General features: G+C 38.2%; 2 protein-coding genes across 2 annotated transcripts in view; both read right to left on the reverse strand.

Moving 5' to 3' along the window:
• Positions 1–310: 310 nt before the first annotated feature.
• Positions 311–9,522, reverse strand: LOC124170358. Its single transcript, XM_046549081.1, has 4 exons — positions 8,326–9,522; positions 3,151–3,241; positions 473–875; positions 311–386 (listed from the first exon to the last, which is right to left on the reverse strand). Exons 1-4 carry the CDS (start codon positions 8,578–8,580, stop codon positions 311–313), a joined length of 825 nt encoding a protein of 274 aa, XP_046405037.1. The 5' UTR covers positions 8,581–9,522.
• A 2,225-nt stretch (positions 9,523–11,747) lies between these two features.
• The window catches only part of LOC124170359, a 31,545-nt gene continuing 17,243 nt past the window's right edge, over positions 11,748–26,049 (reverse strand). Inside the window, exons 5-6 of the mRNA XM_046549082.1 lie at positions 14,996–15,082; positions 11,748–11,832 (exon numbers count right to left, since the gene is read on the reverse strand). Of these exons, the coding sequence (XP_046405038.1) occupies positions 11,748–11,832; positions 14,996–15,082 (172 nt within the window). The remainder of the gene's footprint in view (positions 11,833–14,995; positions 15,083–26,049) is intronic.

Consider the following 26,049-nt stretch of genomic DNA (forward strand, 5'->3'; position numbering starts at 1 on the left):
TTCCAAGTACTGCACCACTAATTTTTGTCAGCGAGGTTCTATTCTTATGCTCATCCATTGCATTGGCCATAAACTTCTCTGAATACAATCTACATCATCTGCGAAGAGGTGCATTTCGCTCGGGAACATGGTGATGATGAAATCAATGTAATGAAGGAACATAAGAGGATTTATAACACTTTTTTGCTTCTTACTCAACGTATACAGAAGGACTGGATGAGTATGTGGGATGCAGAAACAAGAGATATGGCGGGCGAGGGTAAGGGAGGGAGAGAAGAGGGTGCTCGGGGCGGGAGTTTGCAGGATACATTCAATCTGGGGACGCTATCAGCTTCAGTTTGAGGTTAAGAGCGAATTCAGGGGGGAAGAGATGCAAATACAAAAACCTAGAAACAGGTGTTGGAAAGTATGAAATAGTAACTACACTGGTGTTCCCTTAAAAAACAAGACCTATTAAGTAGTGGATACTTACGTGCGAAGCCTTATTCCATAAGGCTTCGCATCCTCTTCTTCGAAGATGTAGCGATCTTCGTAGACAAAGTACCAGGCACAGACATCTTGGTCATGTTCTGCATCTTCTTCACTCGTGCTCGCCCGAATGTAGTCTTCAATCAACTTGTCCAGCGACCACCTCAGATGGAGCAATAAGCTATTTATGGAAACAAGCTGGTTTCTATCAAGTATGGCAAAGTAATACTTATTTCTAAACTTCTTTTCATCTAAGTATTCAATGCAAAACATAGAACACATCTCGTCACCATCATCTTGAAAAATCTTTCCTGGGTCAGTTCTAAGCCGGAATAGGCATGAAGTTATCTTCAGAGCTTCCTCTAGAATGCTGCCGATGACTTCAGTACCCATATCGGTGGAATCACCTAGGAAGATGCACATAAAACTTAGTTTTGCATCATGACAATTCAAGTTAATGTCTGTTAGGGGTATATGGTCGTGTTGTTTTTACGAGGCCTTTATCAATGCCCATTATTTTCGTTTTTATAACTTATTTTTTTATAAGCGGCATAAATGTTCTTTACAAAATCACGCATTTGCGCAATAAAAATTTACATTGAAGGATTAAGTTTCGAAAAACAGACTATATAATCCTTATTTCATGACTACCTACGTGAGAAAAATCAAAGGAAATTCATATAATCACCTTAGTAACAGCAAAACACTAGCGACAAAAATGCATATCAAAGTCGCTTTAAATGTACAATGAAAAAAGCAAGAAATGTTACTTGGAAAAGCTCTTTATAAGCACATTTTTTTCGTACCTTAAATTAATATTAAATGTGCATTTTTAATGCATTTTTCTTGCGCATTTAATGCGTGTTTTGTGAGCAATATTAATGTATTTACTGTGCATAATGTAAGCGTTAAAAATTCCAGACGTCACATAACCGGTACAAATGTTTGTTTTCGGAAAAAGTTGTTTTGTTTTGTGCAGAAAACGTTTATGGTTTCAGAAAGCAAGATTAAACAGCTGTCAGGGGTTGTCCTGCATCCGAGAAACAACGGCTTTCTGAAAAACGTATTTTGGTGTTTATTACGTTTTAAAATAGGTGGCTATAGATGGCTTGCTGTAAATCACCCAATTACATAACATTATTCAGACTTCCAGCCACGAGGAGCTGTGAATGTCGATATCACCCTTCCTTCGCCTTGCGACCGTGTGTACTATATCTACCTTGTGCCCTTTTTACCCTGTGCTTTGATCCACATTCCTCCTCCTCTGAAAAAAATTTGCTATACCAATGTAAGAATTGGGTTGATATCCTCCGATATTAAAAAAGTGCACTGCAGACCTTCTAAAGGCATTTTTACGAGATTCTAAATTTGTGGTTACTAAACATCGGTCAGTTGAGGCGAAGACGATAGCTTCGCTTGCGCTGCTGCTAGCGTCTCCAGGTCCAACATTTGCTGCGGCATAGTTTATTCTTCGACCTGAAGAGGCTGGCAGTAGTGCCGGCGAAACTGTCGCCTTCGCCACAACAAACCTACGCGGTGGTATTCGAAAAAGACGTATTTCATCGCACACTACGGAAATCTCCGCTCTCACATTTTCGTGTGGTCTATAGCTTTAATTTTGATTAAACGTACCTCTTCCTTTCACCAACATTTGTTATGTTTTATTTGCAGTAAATACTGCACATAAAAACGTTATTACAATATCATTACGTTTTTCGGAGCTTAAAAAACCGTTTTAAGGACCAAAGAAAACATTTTTGAGATTGCAGGAAATTGTTTTAGATGCCGGGTGAAGACTTGTTCAGCGTTTATTCAAAACTATTTTACATAATGTATCAGCACTTTTTTCGCCGATTTTGAAACTCTTTTAATAAATGGGATTAAATGATTTCACAACGTTTTTGTTATATCTGGAGTATTGTACTCGCAAGTGTATGGGTAAATGTCGCCATCTTTTGTAAGTCAACAGTCAAGCGATTGATTTGAACCAATTCTCAAATCCTATCTGCCAGCCATTTCATAGAGACGTAGTTCTTGTCCTTTATATGATAAGATATTAACCCTTATTATAAGTGCATGTTATCTGTTATGTTCTGTACCATTTTAGTAACTTCCTTTTTCCTTCCTTTCCGTTTTCCTTATTCTTACTTCCTCCCCACAGGATCCAGATTTATGTATTTCATAGTATATTGCGGTATATCTCCACCAAATCCCTTTTTACGACTGCTTTTCCATTGACATGAATTAAGGGAAGTTTAAAAAATTTGGACTGGAAATTGTGAAAGTCGTAGAAATTGAAAATGGAGGGTTTGCATGAGACATGAATGTTACTTTTTAAAAATACCCAAGGAAGTTTCTCTATCTTTCTCAGCTATGACTGCTATATGATTGGAAAATTGCAGCATGATGTTTGCATAATACGTTTAAGGAAATGAGCATCGAATTTCCAAAAGTACCCATCGTACTAATGTCACTGATGTGGCGATAACCGTTAGATGCCTCTTTAGTCGGTGATAGCGAGAAAATTGTCACATGGAATTGCTGTCTTAGGAGGTCATGTAACCTTGTTATCAAATCTACTTGATTATGGCTGCTTTTGCGCTCGGCCAGAGTTTAGATTGGTCTGATAAGATTCATGAACTGTAAAGAAAGTGGAATGAGTGATGTTTTGCAAGTATTTACCACCATAATGGGTTCTCTTGAGTCGTCTGCTGATGATGTCCGCCCATTCCTTCTGCTCCAACTGCATCTCGGAGAGGGCCAAATGCAGCCACTGAAGGGACAAGAAAACAATTTCATCTGAGATACACTGAGAGTATAGTGAAGCAGTAATACTCTTTTAAAAATTAGTTGATTTCAAGAAGTTTCATAAAGTTTCTGAACGAACTGAAGACACAAAATTATTTTTTTAAATCTCAATTTAAAAAATCATTGTGGCACAAATGGTATCTCATAAGGGTTTTTTGGAGGATCCTCTAGAATCTGAAAAGGATTTGATGAGGGACTGCATTTCACAAGTGATTTTGTATACGGTGACGTGCACGGGTGAAAATGCAAGGCAAAGGATAAATTTTCCATGAAAAAAATCAATCTCGTCTTTTGTCTGACATATAAACTTCGTATGTTTACACTAATCAAAATTGGAGTAAGCCATTTTGATAGCGGCTTACTAGTATCACATAAATCAATTTTTTGGCTTAGCTAAGAAACAAACCCGAATATCCCGATTTTCGGTCAGGTATGCAACCAGTTCATCACTAAGCCATTTCCCTCGATAGCGAATCACAGACTGGATTATCTCAACAAGGTGTTGACGTCTAATATCTACACACACAAGTTACGCATGTTATGCTCTCTTAGCCACTCTAGGATTGAGAAACACTACTTTTTCGATTTTCAACAATTGACGTCTTGCAAAGTATCGCATGGAACAATTATGGCTACCAATAGCTAAACCAGAATTACCATTCCTAGAGAAATGGTAGATCATCTAATTAAGAGACTGATAGTTTATTATTTGGAGGTGGCAACCAACTGCGGAGGTCAATTGTGCAATTCGGAATTGGTAGGAGGGGAAGGGTGGACAGAGCTTCAGACTGCTGTTAGCGTAAGGCACTAAGGGTACCAAGGCCTAACGTCCAATCTTAAGGACTGGATGGTGCATTTAAGATGCCCTTTACTTAAGATACAAGGACCGGGAAGTCTCTGAAAAATCACTTTCCCGGCAAAAAATGAACCCAGTCTCACTGGGTGAGACACCAATACACTAGCCTCTACACAATCTTGTTCTCCAAAGAGAACGATCCATAGATTATTCTCCTGCTAGGAAAAGCTAAGACACTTAAATGTCTAGCGAGCGACTTTGATCTATCGTTCCCACATTGATCGTTTTTCCACATTTGTCATTCACCATTCCTGGTCGCAAATAAATTTCCATACAGACAATGTAATTCTTTCTCGCATCTATCGTTCCCTGAAGTATAATTTTCTTAAAATGATTGCTTGCAGAAGAGAATGAATCAGGGTCCCGATATATTTGGGATGTGCGAGTTGTACTTTTTGATCTCGAGTCGAGTATTGAGTCGAGTTGAGAACTACTCGCGATTATCGAGTCAAGTCGAGTATGCTAATTTCTCGACCATGCACCACAACAGTGCGTGCTCCAACATTTCCCATCCCCTTGTAAAGTTTCAATTCTGAATGCTCAGGAGGATGTGAAAATGAACTATATAGAGAAGAACCTTGATTGTAATTGTGTCAGAAATAGGATACGATTGAAAATTAATGTGTCATAAAGAGTTATATAAGCTATTTAAATGAATTAACCTCTGGTAATATGAAGACAATTTAACTAATACATTCCTAACTAGTTGTGATAGCCCCGAGTAATTGCAATTGCACAATTGTAATAATGATTATAATTGTGACTGAATCATGTAATATTTGATCCTTCTAAATTCTTGTTCAGAAATACGAATTGTTCTATATTTTCAGGCAAGAGTTTTTGACGTCTCCATATTACAGTATCACTGCCTGTAGAAAATAATCTTTCACTTTATTCTTTTTTGGCTGGACAAGTGCTTTCTTGCCAAAATTTCCGCATTTGTTAACCTTGTTAATTTTTATTGAAGATCATATTAACACTTTTTATGGATCATGAGTATTAATGGAATATTATTGGATGAAGCGAAAGAAATAGAACTAAGCTTTAGCTTTGTAGACAAAAAATTTCTTTATTTCCCACTTTCCTTAATTGACCTTGGCAATTTTTTTTGTACGTTCAAGAAAGAAACTAAACGCAATAAAGGAATAAACGAAAAGTAACACCGGACGTACGTAGCACTTAAATATGCGAAATAGTGGCACTACTTATGACCTCGAACGCCGAAAAAAACCGGCACTGTCCGCTAAACCCTAAAAGTAACATTTTTTCACAGAAATCTTAACAATTTTTACGCATTCTCTCGGCGCTTGAGTAAAGAGAATAAGGCATAAAAGCATTGCATAAGGAAAGTGTAAGCAATGCTATGGTCACTCGAAAATTTTTTGCCGGGTCGGAAGATGTTCGGCGGCCGCTCTTGGTGCCCATGTCCACTCAAACAGTGGTTGTCTGCTACGCAAGAATGACTGTACTAGCAGTTACCCGAGATAGCGTAGCGTAGCGTAGTATACAGCCAGTGGAAACTCCCAGGCCAAGACATTAGAACGACTTATCGAACATAAAAACGATACTAATGCATGCATTTCGTGATAGCGCCTCCTGTTGGCAGTTTTATGAACTTACTGGCGTCGATAGCAAAGTTACCGAAACTACTCCACAATCGTAATGCTACTCGACTCGACTCGAACTTTAGAGTACTCGCACATCCCTGCAATATATTATTCTCTGGGATCCATCTTTGGACAAAAATAAAAGCTATTATTTACTATATGTGACAAGCTAAATGCAAAAGAGACGTAGCATTCAAACGAAACTATATTGTATTGCAGTCGACCTTCTTAGCAGTTGATCCGGTAACTATTTTCTGAAAACAATATCATTACAATTTAGAAGTTAAGCTATGTATAAAAAATCAGAGTCATAAATGAAGGCTTATCTTCTCAGGATATTTTTTTACTCCCAAATGACATTCAAACCCATCTGCTTATCAAGTGCAACTATAGTTAGAAATGAGTTGGTAAGTTGCGTTCTCATTAGGATTAAAAAATTTTCACTTCACCATTGGCAGTCGGCTCCGTGTACGCAATAGCGTCTGTTCCAAACTTCGCCTCATGCAAGTAGTTTTATGCTTTCCAACGTGGATTGACTTCAAACTAAGGAGTGTTTTCAGTGAGGGTTTAGTGAAGTCAGGTTTCATTTCTATCAGTTTTTATTTGTCTTTTGACTACGGACCGTCCGATGATGTAAGTGAGATGTCATAAATATTCACTGAAAACAACGGAAGAAGAAGAAAATTTTCTCAGATACAAGGGGACAGCATAGAGGAGGCACAATTTCATCCCATCCAAGGCTGATTTCTTTTGCCACTTCAGTCGTATTTTAATCGGTTTTCAAAATACCTCTTCGGCACGGCTATGAGTGCAATACGATCCACTTTTTTATAATAATTGGCATTATAATGTTTATGATTGCGAGCGATTGCATTGAAAAATTATGAATTTGATAGATCACATCATTATATACATAAAAGTCGGTTAACACCTCTAATTATGCCCTATTTTCCCGAGAAACTCGGATCAATTTCTCCATCAGCGACACTAATGGTGACTTTTATAAACTCATTTAAAAGCACGGTGGGTTAAGAACAAATTAAGAGACAAATTATTAAGAGGTAGAAGAGACAACAAATGAAATGGGTTAACAAATTAAGAGGCGGTCTCAAGGATCCTCTTTTGTAATATTCGTGCTCGGAGAAAATCATACTTAGGGATATTGTTAAACGCTGAGCATAGAGTTGAATTTTGCCCAAAGAACGAGACATTTTGTTGTTCTCAGGGGTGTTTATGCCCCAGTCAGTCAAGGTCAAGAGGAATGGAGATATGGAACTAAAAGAGGTAGAAGAAGAGAATGGAGATTGCCTGAGTAACCCAAGATCAGCCACACGCTCGCTTGCGCAAATACGTTTCTGAAATACATGGAGAAATGTTAATACGATAAAATGGATTCACCACTAAAAAGATTCGTAGTGCTTTGGTTAACTATGACGCAAGGAGAATATTGAATGTTGGAAATAATCATTTGTTCATTTTCGTGTTTGAGTGCCATTTTTCGTCAGAGTGTCATTTTCGCCATCCAGTTTAGCAGTGTAAATGACAAGAAGGTATGCAAACATTGTTTTAGCAAGAAGGCCTATCCTGTAAAAAATTTGAAAGAAAAATTAATCTCGCCAAGTGTACGACTAAATTTTTACAGTAACTGCTACTATAAATGACTAACTCCTTGAGTGAATCCATTAAGAATACCAAAATTACTTGTCAACCCTGTCAAACTTTCCCGAGTACATCGTTGTTTTGTCCGTCCACTCAAACAACTATTCATCGAAGTTCCGCAGAAGTACCAAAATTGATAAAGAATGCAAGGAAAATATGGGGATTTATGAACAAATTTTTCCCATTCCAAAAATCTTTCCTGTGTTAAAAATTAGACAGTGTGAATGTTTGTGGACAGTTTTTATGAATGGGTAACGACATTAAGTTTAAATACTAGTTCACGGAGAAGCTTTCACCCTGGTAAGGAATTGCTCTCATTACCGCCAAGAGTAATGAAACATGGGAAGCCATTTTTAAGTTCTGCGTGTGGTTGATAAATGAATAGCCACTCGGATTGAGTTTTTGACGTGTTTTACTCACCAGCAAAATGGTTGAGGCATTAATCATCACCAATAGCTCAAGAAGTAGGTGACGGATCAGAAAAAGGAAAAATAAAGGTTTTTATATTTTCAATACTACTACATTCACAATGGACAAAAATGTGATTGGTTACAATATCAAAGTAAATTTGGGTCACACCAACTTTGCATTCTGCCCCGTCAAATGTGATTAACCTCATATAATATTTTATTCTACCTCCGCAGAAGATTGCACAGTCTGCTTGAAGCCAATGCTTTTTGCTGTTCATTTGAATTGCAATCCATTGGAAGGAGATGTTCATATTTCTCAAAGGGAATGAGAAATCTCCCATGAGAAGTAAAAGGCAGCCAGTGAAATAAAAAAAATACCTGGCGTACACCTTTTTACTCATACCTTTGATGCACCTTTGTATGTTCCACACGATCATTAACCAATTTCTTAGGCATTGCCTTGACTTCCGTGACTGGTATGGAATTCTTTCAACATAGTTTCACTTTTATCTCATACCTTGATACTCCAAGACTTCCAAAGACTTGGGGATTTATAGACGTAGGTCAATGTCTGGAAGCCAACGTCGCTGTTCCCTCCACTCAAGAGGACTGGGTTTGAACCCCTTCCCTGAGTGTAGTACTCCAAACTGGGCCACAGGACGACCATCTGCTCGATTGAGGATGACAGGACGATATCGTTCAGCTCCACCAGCTCCTTGAAAAGTTCCCCTAGTGCTTCATAGCTAAAAAGTACATACAAAAGTAGTATCATTTTATCGAAATTAGAATTATCGTTTGCCTACAGCTCAAAGTCTACCCTCCGGGAAATATTCCCAAAGCGGCTTACCAAAGCACATGACTCTCTTGATGAATCGTCAACTCACCACAGGTGCTCGAACACGCAAAAGTACAAAAATTTACCAAAATTAATGTTATTGTTTGCCTTGTAAAAAATTAATTTTATCACAGTTTTTCTGCTATGAAGAGCATTCACCCCAAATGTAAATCCCACAGGCCAGAAGATTTTGAATACTTTTATTTTTACGCCAAAACCTGTAGCAACAACTAGTATGAGCAAATTAAAACTATCCGTCAGAATTTTTACAGATTTTTCCTCTTTTGCGGTCAGTTCTATGCAAGTAAAAATGTAAGTAAAGAATTTACTTTACCTTCATTTAGACATTTAACTGCATTTTGTGACCAACTCCCGTAAGTGGCTGAGCGTTTAATTCTCACGAACATAAATGCTGTTAGCGTTTATATTTAGCTGCATAACAATTAGGGAATTTCATTTACACTGCAATCTAATGTATTCTATATTTTTTCCAGATTTTCTTTCTCAACTGCACTCGACTTCGCCGTTAACTGCACAGTGTGAACATTAGCCATTCCAAACCCACTCGTACGAAGTGCACAGCCGGCCACGACCTACCGGAAACCGGACTCGAGGGGAATAAAGTGGAGTACTGAGTGGGGAAATGGGATAGGGGGACATCAAAGTATAGTGAGATCGGAATCAGAGGTCAGTCACGGATCCAGGGTGTCATAATTTAAAAATTTAACAAACTTTATTGAAAATTTGATTCGACTACAAAATATACTGAAAAAACACAGCGGTATACAGTGAGTAAGTGTAAAAACACAGAAGTGTTATTTAATATTTACTCCTGGACGTTTTTTACGAAAACAAGTTATCATTCAATCGATACACAAAACCCACTACTTCATGGAAATACCTCTACAATAACCGTATTTTTTATTGTATTACCACTAATTGGTAGAAGCAGCGTTCCATTTTATCACCGATAGAATATTATACTTCTGGAAAGAAAATGAATAATTCTTATACACGGAACCACAAAGTCCTTTACAATAATCTTTTAATAAGTCTCCTGATGACTAAAGCAGGAGTATGAATAAAACAAATGAATTGAAACAATGTCATATCACTGATTTATTTTCTTATGAAACAATAAAAACTCGTACAATGATATTACGAAATGAATGAAAAATGAGCACTTTGCGGTATATGCCCGGAAATGTTACGAGCGCGATTTTGTCGGCCACGGTAATAACCGTACGGGAACCACTTCTCTGCTATATATATCACATTCCCTGAACCGCAATGGAGTCCTGTTTGACCGTATGTATTCCGCAGCTCTAAGCAGTTGCAAAAAGCCAATGTGGTGACTGCCTGAGAGGGTCGACGGAAATTTTTGGAGTTAAGAGTAGGAAATTCTTCTTCGTCTTCATCCTAGCGTGCATAGGTATTCAGAGTAGACAATTAATTTATGGAAAATGTCCAGTTTGCATAAGGAAGGCCTGATTCTGAGAGGCAGACTGCATATTGTTAAAAATGTGAATTGGTTACATTAACTTGCTTGCTATTCAGTGAGTTATGTATCATATAAGTTCTTATACAGTAACGAGCACTTAAAACAATTTCATTGTGAGGATCACCATCTCATGCTGAAGAAGGAACGGCAACGTTTCACAAGGAAGGCACGATAAGAGGCATTGGACATGGTTTCCATTCATCAGTCACATTTCAATTGCTGCTTTAAATATCAAAAGACTATAGATCCTTGCATTACAAATTGTGGTTCTGAATATAAGAAATCCATAGTGTGCAAGGTTTTATCTAACTTTTGAAATTATAAAAAATATTGCAATTAAATAATAAATTCTGTAAAAATCTTTTTTCTCGCGTTCAAATAAATAAATTTTCTATGATCCTGGCAGAGTCTCTAAATAAATTGCTTCACATGCAACAAAAAATATTGGGGGATGTTCCAGTATTACTTCCTATTTAATCTGAGGATCAATGAAGTAACTGAATGGTGTGTGCACGTACTGGAGTAGAGCTATTGAGTTTTGTATCCGAACATTCAACTAGACGTTTCTCGTTTTATATGAAGCAATTATTCTCCATTGAAGAGTAATAATAAAGAAAACAATACGATTAACAATTTTTTTTGTTTCTACTCCCTCAAATATAAAGGCGTGCCAATTTAAATCCGATTCTGAGTCAGAGGATGAAGATTTCTCATATTGAAAAATATTTTCACTGTTAATTAGAAGATTTTTCACCTCCTGTGGCATAATTTTACTTTACGGGGAACCACCACAGAACAAGAAATAAAGGGATTTAATGTTACCAGAAGCACATGGAAAGTGCCATGGTTTTTGGCAATCCTAGACCCTTCTCTGGAGTGTTTTTCACGGCACCTTCTATCCTTGGGGTGAGTTTCCGACGTAAAAAGTATGGCGTTTTTCAAACTTTCCGCTTCATGTATTTAAACCTTGTGATTTTTATGTGGCATGTGATACTGTGGATAAAGTTTTACATACAGTTTAGCTAGTTTTAAGTATACCGGGACTAGCCGCGGTGATAACTTATACGGGAGTCACCCGCAATGCACAATCGTGCGAAAAATCCACAGAGAAAAAATCAATCCCGGTCAAGGCGAATGATTTTTTCTCTGTGGATTTTTCGTACAGTTTAGCTGTTTTTTCGGCATTTAGCTGAGAAAACCGTATCATTTACTCGAATTCCAATCGGTACAGCTCTCAAAACTGCTGAGAAGTGGGTAATTAGGTTAAAAAAATTCCTGTAAAAGGATTATGCTTGGCACTTTATTGGGATTTCCAGTTTATAATGGTTCACTTAATCACGCAATAATGACATTCAAACTAATAACTAAGAATACCCACTGAATTCTAAAATTGTCATAAATCTACTATTTCTTTAAAACCACTCATCCAGATTCCAAAAATATTGATTGAAATAGAGTTTTTGAATGAAGGCCATAAGCAACGTATTTAATTTCTTGTCCCCTTCCGAAACAATTTTATTTTGTAAAATCTCCAGTACGAATGATTTCTTGCCCTTTGCCAAGATCACACTATGCAAATCTAGGCGAGTTACATTGGTGGTATTCATGACTTGCCAGCTACAATGTCAACGTTGTTCGGCACACACTTCAACAAGGATACTGAAGGGAGACCAATGTTTAGCTCTAGCCTATAAATGAGAGTCAAGTGCAGTTAAGAAATGAATCAGATTATAGAGTGAATGAAATTTTTCATTAGTTAAGCATCTTAATATAAACACTAATAACATTTACGTGCGTGTGAATTAAACGCTCAACTACATACGGGAGTTGGTCATGAAATGCTGGTAAACATCTTTATGAAGATAAAGTAAATTCTTTGCTTACATTTCTGTTGATAGAATTATTTTGATTTTAAAAATGAAAATTGTGTTATTACTTTGGAATCAACCTCCCAAATATTTATCGCAACCACCACGCATAGTCTCTCGACTACGGAGCAACGTATTGGTGAGACATAAACGGTGTGTTCAAATATGAATCCAAAGACTGGAAACAGCTTGCCACGTAGCCCGAAAGAAAACACATCGAAGGCTTAACGTGTGCATGGACGTGAGTTTTATCAGTACATTCCATTTGCTATTTTACTTCCGATTGGGCTATGGTCATCGAGTTCTAAGTCTAGAGTTCCTGGTGGAGGCTCCACCTATGATTGCTCAGTCGCGTCCACGACCGTCCGCGTCGGCTCTTGGTGCCGTGAGGGTAATGGATGCATGTCCCTTACGTGGCAATCTTCCAGATGTTCACATACCACTGAAAACGATAGTACAAACATAACTGTGGCGAATGGGGATTGTGTTCACGTAGTGGCTATAGTGTTGGCTACCCACCCTTTGCGCTCGGGTTAAATGCTAGTGGTGGTGATGAATTTTCAGAGACTACCCGATCTCTACTTGAATGTGGTAATGAGGACATTTCAAGCGCAACACTCTGTCCGTCGGATGGGAGGTTAAGCCGTGGTCCCCTTGGCGCCTTTCGTTAAGAGCAGGCTAATGCCGATACCGTGTTTTTCTCCACCCTACCCTCATGTTGCCAATGACCTCAGCTGTCGGTCGTATATTCCAAATGCTCCATATCGCGACGAGCCTCAATATTCATAGAATTTCGGAGTCTATAATGACAGTTTCGATTTATTGCACAGAAAACTGAGGTAAGAAGAGTTTTTGTGACTTTCTTCACTTAAGATAACACAAAGAAAAAGTCAATTTACGAACAAAAATAACTGAATTGATGTTGAGCTGCACAATAAACAAGTAAAAAAACGGCAAAAGGAGTGACTTCTATAATTCCCATCGTTTATAGCGACAAGCATGGCGGGAGAAAGTCGTACTTGTTGCAGAGCTTTCGGGTGATACGAAAGAGGGCTTGATGCATAAGAATACCTGCAACAAATTTTTTCCCTTCTCTCCGTGAAATGAGATTTCGAGATGAATAAGTAACGATTTACATAGAAAACAAAATTAATGTTCACTATACAAATTTTATAACAACAGCAGTGGAGTTTATGCATTCCTTTGGGGAAAAAAATATCTTATCGCCATTTTGTGCCATTGACAATATATTCCCTCGGACAGGTTCGAATCACAACATTCGTAAAGATTTAGCAGAAAATCCTCTGCTTTACCACTATGTCAACTCCTTCACTGAGATACAAGAAGTTTTTCTACGTCTTTTCTTAATTCATGCACGGAAACACACCAGTCTTCTAGCGTCAAAACATTAAACATTATTTTAAAACGCAGTGGTATAGTGTATGGTAACTATGGTAACACGTGTTTATGATACAATTCTAAAGGGAATTAAAAACCAAATGCACCGACGCCTATCGATCCACGCGCTGAAGATAATAAATTAAGTTATAGTTGGGACTAACAATAAGTTAGGACGCTGTCCTTACCACAGTGAACTTGAATCTTATGGCTGTAAAAGACATCTCAATTGTAATTAGTGAAACACTCTACTTATAGTAATTTTTAACTGTCCACGGACATGCCTGGTGCTCTTGTCTCTTTAAAATAATTGAACAAAAATTTTCCTTCCATCTTTAGAACATTCACTAAGCAAAGCATAAACTCAAATAACCCAATATAGCTGGCTATCTCCTTCTCTACATAATGGTTATGTCAGGGCTGCCACCATTCCCTATGGATAATTCCCCCTTTTTCCTGCGTCTTCACGGACATTGCTTTTTTGAACAGGGCAAATGCTTTTTATTTTATAATAAATATTATGAAAACAAAGCAGCCCATAAATACTATTTTTGAAATTCATATAATATTAATTTGTTTAACCATAGATTTTATAATAAATTATTTAGTTTAGGTTTTCAATACAATAAAAACCTCTTCGAATATCTGTGGGACTGTCCACTGACATGATGAATCATAAATAGTCTGTGGGCATTAATATTGGGAAATATAATTTTCTCTTTACTAATTTGTCACTAAAACGAGTAAAAGGGTACATAAAATAATGTACCAGTTATATTTTAATTTAACGATTTCGTTCTTTTTAACGGCAGTCCATGGACATAATTTTGTACGACTATGGGAGAATGACCCAGTTACTTGGAATCACAATGGAAAAGGAAGGACCACCTTTCAAAGCCACGGACAACAAAAATGCATTCAATTTCTATATTTTTTTTATGATGATTTATATAAAAATATAACATAATTACGCAAGAATGATTTATTTGAATGAATGTTTCCATCTCCACTATATCGTAGAAGGGCATATCCATGAATATGTCAACTTTTTCTCTCAAATTCAAATTTAGGTTGGAAATGTTTTATCTTGATAAATAAACCGCTAAATGATCGAATTTTGCGAAATCAATGTTTGAAATATTATTCAGAGCCTTATTAAAAGTTTTCAAACTATACGCAGTTTCACAGAGTTTTCAAGATGTTTGAAATTATTCCGCGTATGAAGTTGACCTGAATTAGTTCCGCCACATGTTAATTTTAGCATTATTAGAAGGTATTTCTTTAAATAATTTTGTTTCTTTAAATGGATATCACCTTTAAAAATGTTTTTGATCATGTACAGTCAGAAATTTTGCAAATTTTTCAGTGTTCTACAATTTTATCGAAATATTCTATTGCATAGTCTACTCCAAAGGTAATCCCATCACAAATGGAATTGCCCAGAAATCAACATGTCATAGAAATACTGTCACAAGGAATTGCAGCCTCCATGGGAGTTAGCCAAATGACGATTATTTTACGCATTACATTTTTTCATTGCTAAAACTTATTTCAATAATTTATCAATTACTGTTGAAAATCCTACCTTTTTTTGTATTCATCAAGATGATTGAATCTCCATGTGTGATTGGAGACCTCCCTTTGCAGACGTAAAATATATCCATGGTCACTCCTGTAAAATGTAAAGAAATCAAATCAATTCTGTAAGCTCTTTGCTAGCTGCATCTTTTATGTTTGTCGCTTAGCTGTAATATTTATATAGTGGTAGACCTGAAAATTAAGGAATCAGATAGAGCGCAATATTTAAAAATGGATGTTTATGTGTTTGAAGAAACACTACGATACCCCCACTGCACAAGCGGTCAACAATCGCCCACAGAATCAAATCCGCTCATCTACGAGGTCAACAAGGCGAATCTGCTCAGCTGGCAGTGGCCGAAGCATCAACGCTTACCTACGACTCTCCAAGCTGCGGGGTTGAGCGTTTGTGCTTCGTCTATTGCCAGCAGACCGTGTAAGCAAATTGATTTATTCCTTGTACTTCTTGGATACTTGGATGCACTGCGGAGTCGCTGATATTTATTACATACATATTTTTTTGGATCCAGATTCGGATCGGATCCTTGAATTTCGGAGCCGGATCGGATCCTTGAATTTCGGAGCCGGATCTTTTGGATCGGATATTTTCGGATCCAAATGCATTTTCAAATTCCTGCTATTAAACGCAGTAATTATTCAAGTTTATTCTGGGTACATACAATCATAGGAATGCTTTTTAGATTTTCACACACATTTTTATATTTTTATGAAATTAAAATCATTTATGTAGGCTTTAAAATGGTTTTTAAAGACACCTTTACATGCTCAGGACCTAAACTGTTACGCTTGGGTTAGGAATTGGAAATAGGAAAAATCTTCGAATAAACCACTGACCAGTGGCGTAGCAAGAGGGGAAGCCCGGGGGGTCCGGACCCCCAGAAACATAAAAACTAGGGATGGACGAATCCAGGACTTTTTTCGGATCAGATTCGGATTCGTTCACTCGTAAATACATTCCTCATATGGCCACATGGAAAAGAGACGCTAAAAGAATTCGCCGGTCATCTCAGCAGCATCCACCTATGCATCCAATTCACCATGGAGATGGAGATGAATAAAGAACTGCCTTTTTTAGACGTACTGGTGCATAGAGGCATGAATGGATCTCTGAGACACGCTGTCTGCAGAAAAGCAACACACACGGACCGTAACCTCCACGCGCACTCCCACCATCATCCGCAACAGATAACATCGGTCATGGAAACACTCCTTCATAGGGCCAGAGTGGTTTCTGACAATTGCGCTCGGGAGAAAGAAGAGGATCGCGGCGAAAGAAACCTTCTGACAGAATGGATATTCGGAAGCCTTCATCCATCGCCGCGCAAGAATTCCGAAAAAACGCCCACCACAAGACTGCGCGGAGAGAAGAAATAACAACAAACCAGTGGCCTATGCCACCATCCCATGCGTCGTGGGAACGTCGGAGAGAATTTTTCGCGTGCTGAGGAAAGCAGGCATCGTGACCGGCACAGAGCATTAAAGAAGATGAGCGACTTGTTTCCTTCTGCTAAGCACCGACTCCATCCTCTCAACGTGGAAGGCGTTTATAGAATTAGAATCCCGTGCTCATGCGGGATATCTTACGTTGGGCAGACAGGGTGCTCCGTGACTTCCCGTATTAAAGAACTCAAATAGGCGATATTACATCAAGACACGGAGAAGTCGGCTGTAGCGGAGCATGCTTAGATCATTCATTCGGACAGTAACAGTTCGGATCTTTCATTCGGAAGATGAAATTCATTCGTACATAGCGCCAGATATTATACCAGAACACAGAGATGCTATATTTGTGCGGGGCCACAAGAGGAAAGATTTTCACCGACAAGATTCAAAGAAATGCTAAAACTGCGGAGAGGCCAGTGATTTTCGATCACGAGACTGTTTATTTTACAAGAAATAAATGGAAATAAAGAAAAGAAGCAATTAAGTATAAAACAAATTAAAAAGACACGTCCAAATATTTCCTCCCGGCTGCGCCACCGGCCGTCAACATCTGAAAAGAAAGAGCTTCACTGAAATCAACGAAGCGTATCAGGTACGCACATCCAGAATTTGAAATCTCCCTAGACACTAATTCCTCATCGCAAGGGGCTTGTGATAACAACACAAAGACAAGGTAGACAGCAGATGGCAGCCAAGTGACGAGGTAGGCAATAACTTAAAAAATCTTAAGTGGAGTGGAAGCCCATCTGATGACGTCAATAGAATCAACACACAAGCGAGGGTTGCTACTGACCCAAACGTAGCACCAAGCGCACCACGGATGACAAAAATACATGTTCTATCATGCCAAACCAATCCAAAAACGTTGAATACATTTGGTACCATGGTACAGCGGCAAATGCAGATGTTCCAAAACATGAATACCAACTTATACTTGTATTCGAGACTCTCATCCAACCTGATAAAGAGTGCGCGGTAAGTGGTAATGACGTGTTTCGGCTAGATGGAATCAAAACAATAGGAGGCAAGAGGGTTGTGGGAGCTGCGATCCTAATTAAAGACGAACTAGAGTACCTACGAGGAGATTGAAAACACACAATTAAAAGTCTTGAAGCAGTTGGTACTAAAATAGATACGGAAACTGAAGAAGTAGTCATTTACTCATGCTAATTACCTCCAACGAAAAAGTTCAAGACAACTGACTTTGATTTTTAATAGACGACGACAAGCCAGTTATCTGCGGAGGAGAATTTAACTGCAAACATACGATGTGGCACTTCCCCAAAAGACAGTAACAATGGGAAGCTATTATATAAATGGACACAGGAAAATAAACTATGAATAATGGGGAACATGCACAATTTTTTTAAAGTACTTGAATATAAAGCTCCCTGCCTCAAATGTACTCACAAAAAAACTAATGCGAAAATTTCGCGGATGAATAATGCTTTTTAGCTGAGTTATGAGTCTTTAAAAATAGACCTTCAACGGATGCTTGAAAACACGACGTCATCGGAGCGTGACGTCACGGCACGGTATCCACTGATGACAGACTGAGATAAGTGAATAGAAAATCGATCTTCGTTGGCTCAAATGCAAATTAGGCGAAAATAATTGCTGTTTTAATGTCAAAATGCTGACTGTAAATATATTAGGTTGCCAAGGCCTTGTTGAAACAAATAAAGTGGATTGTTTGGGGGAGATTTGGAAAGATTAAATGAAAATAAGTTGGTTGCAGATTGTGATCTACGTTGGACACCCATATCATTTGGTTAGTGGAATAAGTGTATTGCAGCAAGGATATTCAATAGACAAACGTGTGGAAACCATATATATCGTGTTTAGTACCGTGCGATGATGTCAGAAGGCGTTTCAGGTCACGTGACTTCAAGCGATATTTGAGCATTTTTAATTAGCATTTATTGACGTTTGTGGAGCACTAGGAGAATTTTGGCTTATATATTTGGACTCGTGAGAAAATTTTCTATTCAATGAGACTAACTAGCATGATTAACAAATTTCATGCAGGTTCCCCATTGCACCTGACGTACTGACGAGGGTGCATGGCAAAAGCACCATTGACTTTGCTGTAACAAGAGGGCTAGATGCCCAGCTAAATCAATAACATTGAATTATCTGAGTGGTGATGACTAATTCATGTTAATTCATATTGACACAACTCCCATACTTGCTACAAATATTGTGTTATGAACTGGTAGACTGAGAGCTCTTCCGTAATACCGTGTCGCATGGAAATGAAAGACACGAAAATGAAGAAAACTTTGACATAAAGGCAAAACGTTGGAAGAGGCAATTAAAGAAGCAATGGGCATTGCCATCCACAAAAAGTGCAAAAAACGACACATGAAGTTAAGTTAAACAATCATACTAAATACCTTAATAAGGAAAGCAACAGCGTAAGAAGACTATACAAAGATATCAGCACGTCATACCTACAAAAAAATACTTTCGAGCACTAAACAGTGAAATTAAAAGACAAATGGGGACACTCATGAGAGAAAGGTGGGAAGACATACTAATCTCACTGAATAGAAAAACACGGCTAATGTTGGAAAATAAATAAAAATAAATCACTAAGACGAACTCCGCAGAGTGATCCAATTATTAAATCTAACGAGAGGGAAATATTTAACATGAAATAAAAAGCTGACACAACGGCTAACATCTTAGGAAAAACCTTTTACAACAATAAACTGGCACTACACACTCCTATCGTGAGCGTAAACACTGAAAAATGAACATAAACCCAAATACCGTTCCGGCCATCACTCAAGATGAGCAAGTAGAGTCATTAAATGTCTACCAAGTAGAAAGGCCACCGGAAACGACAGCATCCCTAAAGATGAATGCAATCGATTTGGCTTTTACTTTGTAAAGGTGCATGTTGAAATGAAAATACACAACCCTGGTAATGTTTCACCGGAAAATTATTTATTGGTACGACGCGTTTCGACGATCAGGCGTCATTTTCTTGTACACTGTTTATTATATCGACAAACCAATAAATACCCTAATTCTGGCAGGGAGGAGGGATAAGGGTTTTTCAGGGAGGGAAATTCGGGGTGGAGTGGGAGGGTTGGTGAGGGAATGGTTGGAATGCATGACTAAGCCCACGCTAGGAGAGGCAGGTAAGGTTCCTCGGCCGGAAGAAAGGGTCGGTTTGGATAGGGGTAAGTTGTGAAGGTTAAGTGCAGAGGTAATGAGAGGTGAGTTTCTCAGGAAGGCAATGTCATTAAGAACATGTCCCAAACTCAAATTTCTTTTGATCTCTAACTCTTCCAGGACATCCATCTTCCTCCCCTTCTTGACTTTGTGTAAAATGTTGATTAAATGTGGGATTGTTGTGAATATTCCGTGCGAAAACACCTTTTGTGCTCTTCTCTTCTCATCAGGAACGCCCTACCGGTCTGCCCCACATACACTGAAGTTGAGTTTGTATATCCCGTTGCCTTCCAACTTCTTCACTTTATCTTTTGTTCTTTTAAGGAGATTCCTTAAGTTTGCGTGGTTGTAAAACGCTGGTCTGTGTTCTTTGGGGAAAACTGGTTAGTTTTCTGTCAGCCATCCGTTATACGGTAGTTTACACCATTTAAACTCACTGTTTTTTTTCTTATTTTGGTATAAAATGTTACTGGCTCCTTTAATTGTTTTTCTTAAATATTTTTCTATGAAATCGTCCGAATAACCATTCCTTGTAGCTAAAAATTTAATAGTACTTATTCAGTTCTTTTTCGAATTTGTTTTTAGAAAGGGGATGTCTAGCAGCCGGTTAATTAAGTAGTGGAAAGTGGATAGTTTTGTAAGTGGTGACGGGAGGTGGCTGGTATGACATGATCTGTAGCGGAGTTTTTTTTCGGAAATTGGCGAAATCAAACTTTTCACTTGTCCTTGATATAGTCAAGTCAAGAAATTTTAGTTTTTCTTTGTTTTCAATCTCATAAGTGAATCAAATGTTGTTGGATTGGTAGTTCAGTGAGTTTAAAAAGATGTCTAAATGTCAAATTGAGCCCGTCCATACTACAAAAATGTTATCCACGTACCTGTACAAGCAGTTAAAATTTTTTATATCTATTGAGTCACTGGTAAATAGTATTTCTTCGAAGTCATTCTTGAAAACGTTCGCGAGGAGGGGTGATAAGTGTGAGCCCGTGGCTTAACCTTCTTTTTGATGGTAATACTTGTCGTTGGAAATGAAATAGTTTTTTTCCGCAAAGACGGCGACTAATTTAACAAAATCACTTAGAAAGGGGTTCGTTGCACCCCAATTCTCTAACACTCTCTCAGCCACTTCCACAGCTTCCAACGCGGGTACATTAGTAAAAAGATTGGACACATCAAATGACACTAAAATACACTTGCCTTTGGGGAGCCCTTTTTTTGGGAAGTTTGTCATAAGTTTTACATTTTTTACCCCATATTTTGGTCGAAAGTTGGAAAGATCCCGGAACTGCTTGTTGAGAATGGCCGCTAACTTCCTTTTTGGGGCTGCCACACTGGAGACCACCGGCCTGATTGGAATATCACATTTGTGGATTTTTGGGAGTCCGAAAAATCTGGGTGCACACGGGTTCAGCATTATCATTTTATAAATTTCATTAGTACGTTGGATGTGGTTTTTAGTACTGCCTTCACCGATCTTTGAAATTTAGGGGTTGGGTCGTCGGGAAGTCTGCCTACCTCTCCTAGCGTGGGCTTAGTCACGCTTGGAGATTAAGCGCGCGTTTATTTACTTGTTGAAATTAAACCACTATATTGCATAACCATTTGGGCAGTTGACTGTGGAGTGAATTTTGACTACCTTTTCCACGTCGTCCAGCACCGCTTCAAGGCCCCTAACTATTAACTGCATGTGCGATGTGTCACGGCCTACGCTTCTTCTCCCCTTCAAGGGAAAACTCCTATAGAGTTCCTCAAAGCAGATTGAAAGCAATTTTTTGAGCCACCTCCGAGAAAGCAGTTGCTTGTTTTCAGTTCAGTATTACAATGCTTTGCTCAATATTCTGCGCCCAATAAAAGTTTCCCGAGGATTATATTGGAACAGCTTGTGACATACTGCAATGGAAAAGAAATGCGAAGCCGAATTGATTTAGGTAACGGAATATGTTATGGCCATTTTAAGATTTAATAATTTCTTTCATGTAGTTATCCGAAGAAATTGATTAATTTGGTCAGGAAGCGATTTCTTTCACAGTGAAATGAGAGGAGTAAATATAATTTTTTGTAATTCATAATATCTTTAAATCTTGATTTTTAATCACATAGATGATCCATATGAATGCATATTTGATTAACAACATCAATTAAAAATTAGATCTTTATTAAAATAGATGTATCTGAACTAAGCGTTAAATGCTTTTCAATTTTATAATTTGGCATAAATTGAGTTTCAGAAAAGTATTATAAGTTTCACTTATTGAAAAAATATTTAGGAAACGGGAAAGACTACGGAAATTTGAATGGGTGGAAAGGAACTAAATGGAATTCGACTCTATTTTTGAGTTAATAGAAGGGAATGAATTTTATCTAGAATTTGTTTCCGTGGTAATCGAATTATTATTAATATTTCCTTGCTACCAGTTGATACATATCATGCACTGATATATTTTTCCTTGTTAATTTCTCGTTAAGGCATAATCAATCAATTGATTCTCGAATTTATTTCTTCTAATTCTAGTGAATATTTCTTTTGTTCAAATCCGATCTTTGATGCTAGCTTTCTTTATCAATTCCTGCATAATTTTCCTCATCTCTGGAACACACATGCTGTACCTTGCAGTCATTTACCTATCTACTCCGTTTTTGTGTCCAAATCGTTTTCCGCAAAATATTTAATGTCCACAATTAAACTAATTTATTTTTCTTTTGCTACGTAGACTGCTTCAGAAGTCCATGTTTGATGCACATTTCAATGATGCAACAATCATGAGAGTAAATCCTTCGTAAGAAAGTAAAAAGAAAATATCTGCTCCAAATGAGGTAAATTTTTTGTAAGCATCACGTGGTTTACTGGAAATATATTTTTTGCGAAGACTGGGAAAATTCGACCACACTATAATATACGGGATGGTAAAAAAACATACTATCGTTCCTCTTAGATTAGTAGAGAATACTGGAAATTCGGCCATGAAATGAAGTTGTCGCAATTAATGGTAATTCATGTAATAGGAAGAGTAAAATGTCGTCATTGATAGGTAAAGGTAATTAGAAATCATTTTTATATATTAAAAAGTTAGTTTGTAAATTAACATAAATGTCATACAACCGCATTTCTGACGCGAAATTTCCTCTAATAATTGATTTTGAGATTTATTCTATTCCTTAACTTGTTTTGAGTGCTAAAAGTAATATAAAGTTCGAAGTAGGGATTAAATACATAGCGGAAAACGCGAACAGTCCAATATTTACATGACTTAGAAATAACATAAGTTCCATAATAATGATGAAATAATTTTAAATGTATGCGTCATACTCATTTTGTGGGAAACTTTAAGGGTAAGTCTAACCTCTTTTAACTTAATAATTTTCTCAATGTTTTTGAAGAAATACATACGCAGACGCCCAAAATTACCCGATTGAGAACTACTGAGTATGGGCGGCTTGTTATTCTGCCTTCGCTCAGCTCTGCAGAACTTCCGAGGAATTTTCCCATGAAATGAGGGAGGAGTAGTTGGCCGTGACGCATCGCACATACAGCTAATGTTAGGGGCCTTGAAGCTAGGTTGGACGACGCGGAAATAGTAGTCAAAATTCACTCCACAGTCAACTGCCCAAATGGCTATGCAATATGGTGGTTGAATTCCAACAAGTAAATAAGGGCGTAAGAATTCAATAGCCATGCAACGACCTATGGACCTAGTGATAGGTATTGCGAAGTTTTAAGATCAGAAAAATGTTGAAAGTGCGTGTGTGTAGATTAAGTCATCCGTCACTGGGACTTGATCCGTGGAACCTCTGATTCGAAGCATGATAGTTTACCCACTACACCACCGAAACTATAGCATTCTAAGGCAGTCTCAATGCCCAATATGTCGGCTGTGTCCACTATGTCCCGACGAGAGTAGATTCCATTGTAGGTGAGTCGAGGGCGAAGCATACCTCTGAGAATATGGCGAAAAATCCGTAGCTGGATCTTTTGCGCGTTCTCATGATGCGACGGGTATGATTATTTCCCCGGTATAAGTGATATATTGCTTTCAAAACTCCCGGTTGTATGAGAGCATTACGAGGGCAAAATTTTGGAACACAAGTAGTTCCTAAACTGGCCGCTCTCATACGCCAACGAGCTTTGCGTTAATTTTTTCCGCCACTGTACAAATTAAAGGAAAATTTCCGAACAAAACTGTTTCGTACTTTATTGTTGTGGATTTATATATATTTGGTATAGGCGTAGACTCCCGGCTGAGCTTTTAAGCCACCGAGTGCGTCCACCGGGTTGCAGATGGTGGGTCAACCTCTACACACAGAGGTTAGCTGCGATATAAGCGAGTTAACTTGTCTAATCAGTCGAGTCGAGTACAAAAAGCGGCGGCATTCCGAGAGGTATGGGCCTATCCCTGGGGGTAAGATAGACCATCTAAATGATACATTAAACCTGTGAAGATGCCATGACTTGGCAATAAGAGGCCGCCCACAATTATGCCTCACATAGACCGGTGGAGGATAGGGCAGCAGCACTTCTTCATATGAGTGAAGGTAGAGACCACGGCGGTCAGTACAGCTACAGTCATTTCACTACGGGCGTGGTGAAATTTACTTTAACGGCTGTAGTACTGCGATGTGGAAGGTAAGGGGAAACCACCACATTATTATTCAAAGGAGTCCCAGCTACTCCAACTCTAAAGTAACTGATATAATGGAATTCTCTCAGGTAAAATATTCTGCTAGTTAATTAGTCCCCCATTCGGATCTCCGGGGGGGGGGACTACCAGAGTGGGTACATCGGCCAAGTGAGATAAAGTTATGAGGACAGGTACATGGAACGTGAGATCACTAAACACCTGTTGTATGCTAGAAAACCTTACGGTGCAGAAAAAAAGATCGAATACCGACGCGTTAGAAATCAGCGAAATGAAGTGGCCTGAGAAGGGAGACTTATAGAGTGGAAGCTATAGGATTATACACACAGGATCTCTAAACAGTGATGCTCGGGTTCGGATAATCCTCAGGAAGGGCGCCTGAATGCGTGTAAAAGGCTTCTTACAGTACAATGAAACGATGGAAATGTTAAAGTTAGAGACTATGCCGGCAGATACCGTAGTGGTACAGGTTTACATGCCTACGACCGACTACGAGGATGAAGAGTTTGAAGTCGCCTGCGACGATACCAGGAACGTAATCAAACAGGTAAGAGGTGAAGAAAACCTTATTGTTTTAGGTGATTAGAAAACTGTCGTCGGCGATGATCAGGAAGGAAGAATAACAAAAAATATGCATTAAGAAATGAAAAATGGAAGAGGAGAAAATCTCCTGGAATTCTGCGCAGAACGCTAATTAGTGGTTGCAAACCCGCTATTTTAGAATCTCTTTTGAAGAAGACACGCTTGGAAAATGCCTGGAGAAAAAAGGAGTTTTCAACTAGACTCTATTTTAGTGAAGCAGAGGTTTAGCGACCAGAAAAAGGGCCGTAAAAGCTACCCGGGGGCAGATACCGACAGCAATCATAATCTAATGATGATGAAATGCCACGTGAAATTCAAGAAATCAAAGAGTTCAGCGAAGAACGCATGGCAATAAGAGAAAAAAAGGAGCCAAAAAATCAAAAGGCCTTTCAATTAGAGGTGGAGAGCAAGGTAGGATTACATCAGACTGAGAAATCAATGCAGAATAGCTGGACGAATGTCTAAAGTGGGATTCATGAGGCAACTACAGAAGTTTAAGGGAGAAGAAAATGTGTTAACAAAAATCCATGAATCACGGATGAAGTCCTAGACCTCATTTAAGAACGGAGAAAGTATAAAATGCAAATACTGAGAAAGGGCAGGCTTGAAGCAAGAGAATAAAGAACGAAATTTGCCGCAAAGCAAGGAAAGTCAGGGAAGCGCGGATGATAAACATATGCGAGGACGTGCAAAATAACTTCCTACAAGGAAAGTGGAATCGGCCTACAAAAAAGTGAGAAACCATTTCAAGGAATGAAGCATAAAATGTAGCACCATAAGGGACATGTGCGGAAGTTTTCTAATAGAAAGCGAACGAATACCTGGAGGAATTATACAACGGACGCCATTGTTGCTCAAAAATTATCGACGAAAAAGTGATGTAAAAATGGATAACATGGGAGCGGGCATCTTAAGATCGGAATTTGACGCAGGAATAAGAGAATAGAGAAGGAATAGATAATATTCCAGCAGAGCTAATCAAAAATACAGGAGAAAAGGTATTAAAATCAACTCTAAAACTATGTGCAATATGTACTCAACAGGAGATTTCCCTAATGACTTCGAGAAAAACATCATCATTTCATTACCCAAGAAGAAGAGCAGAAAAGTGCAAATATTTTAGGCCCGAATAGAATTTTAGAATAAGCCCGACGACACACTCCTCGAATATTCTGGCAAGGATCATTTACAAGAGAAT

Source organism: Ischnura elegans, chromosome 13, assembly GCF_921293095.1.
Source record: "Ischnura elegans chromosome 13, ioIscEleg1.1, whole genome shotgun sequence".
NCBI lineage: Eukaryota > Metazoa > Arthropoda > Insecta > Odonata > Coenagrionidae > Ischnura > Ischnura elegans.

Excerpts from the sequence above, each read along its gene's own strand:
- LOC124170358 (XM_046549081.1), bottom strand. The coding sequence starts at position 8,580 with ATGATACTACTTTTGTATGTACTTTTTAGCTATGAAGCACTAGGGGAA. Across the intron at positions 3,242-8,325 it reads GGAAGTCTTGGAGTATCAAG|TGGCTGCATTTGGCCCTCTC; the intron begins GTATGAGATAAA and ends TTGTCCCTTCAG. Across the intron at positions 387-472 it reads TATGGAATAAGGCTTCGCAC|GTTTTTGTATTTGCATCTCT; the intron begins GTAAGTATCCAC and ends ACCTGTTTCTAG.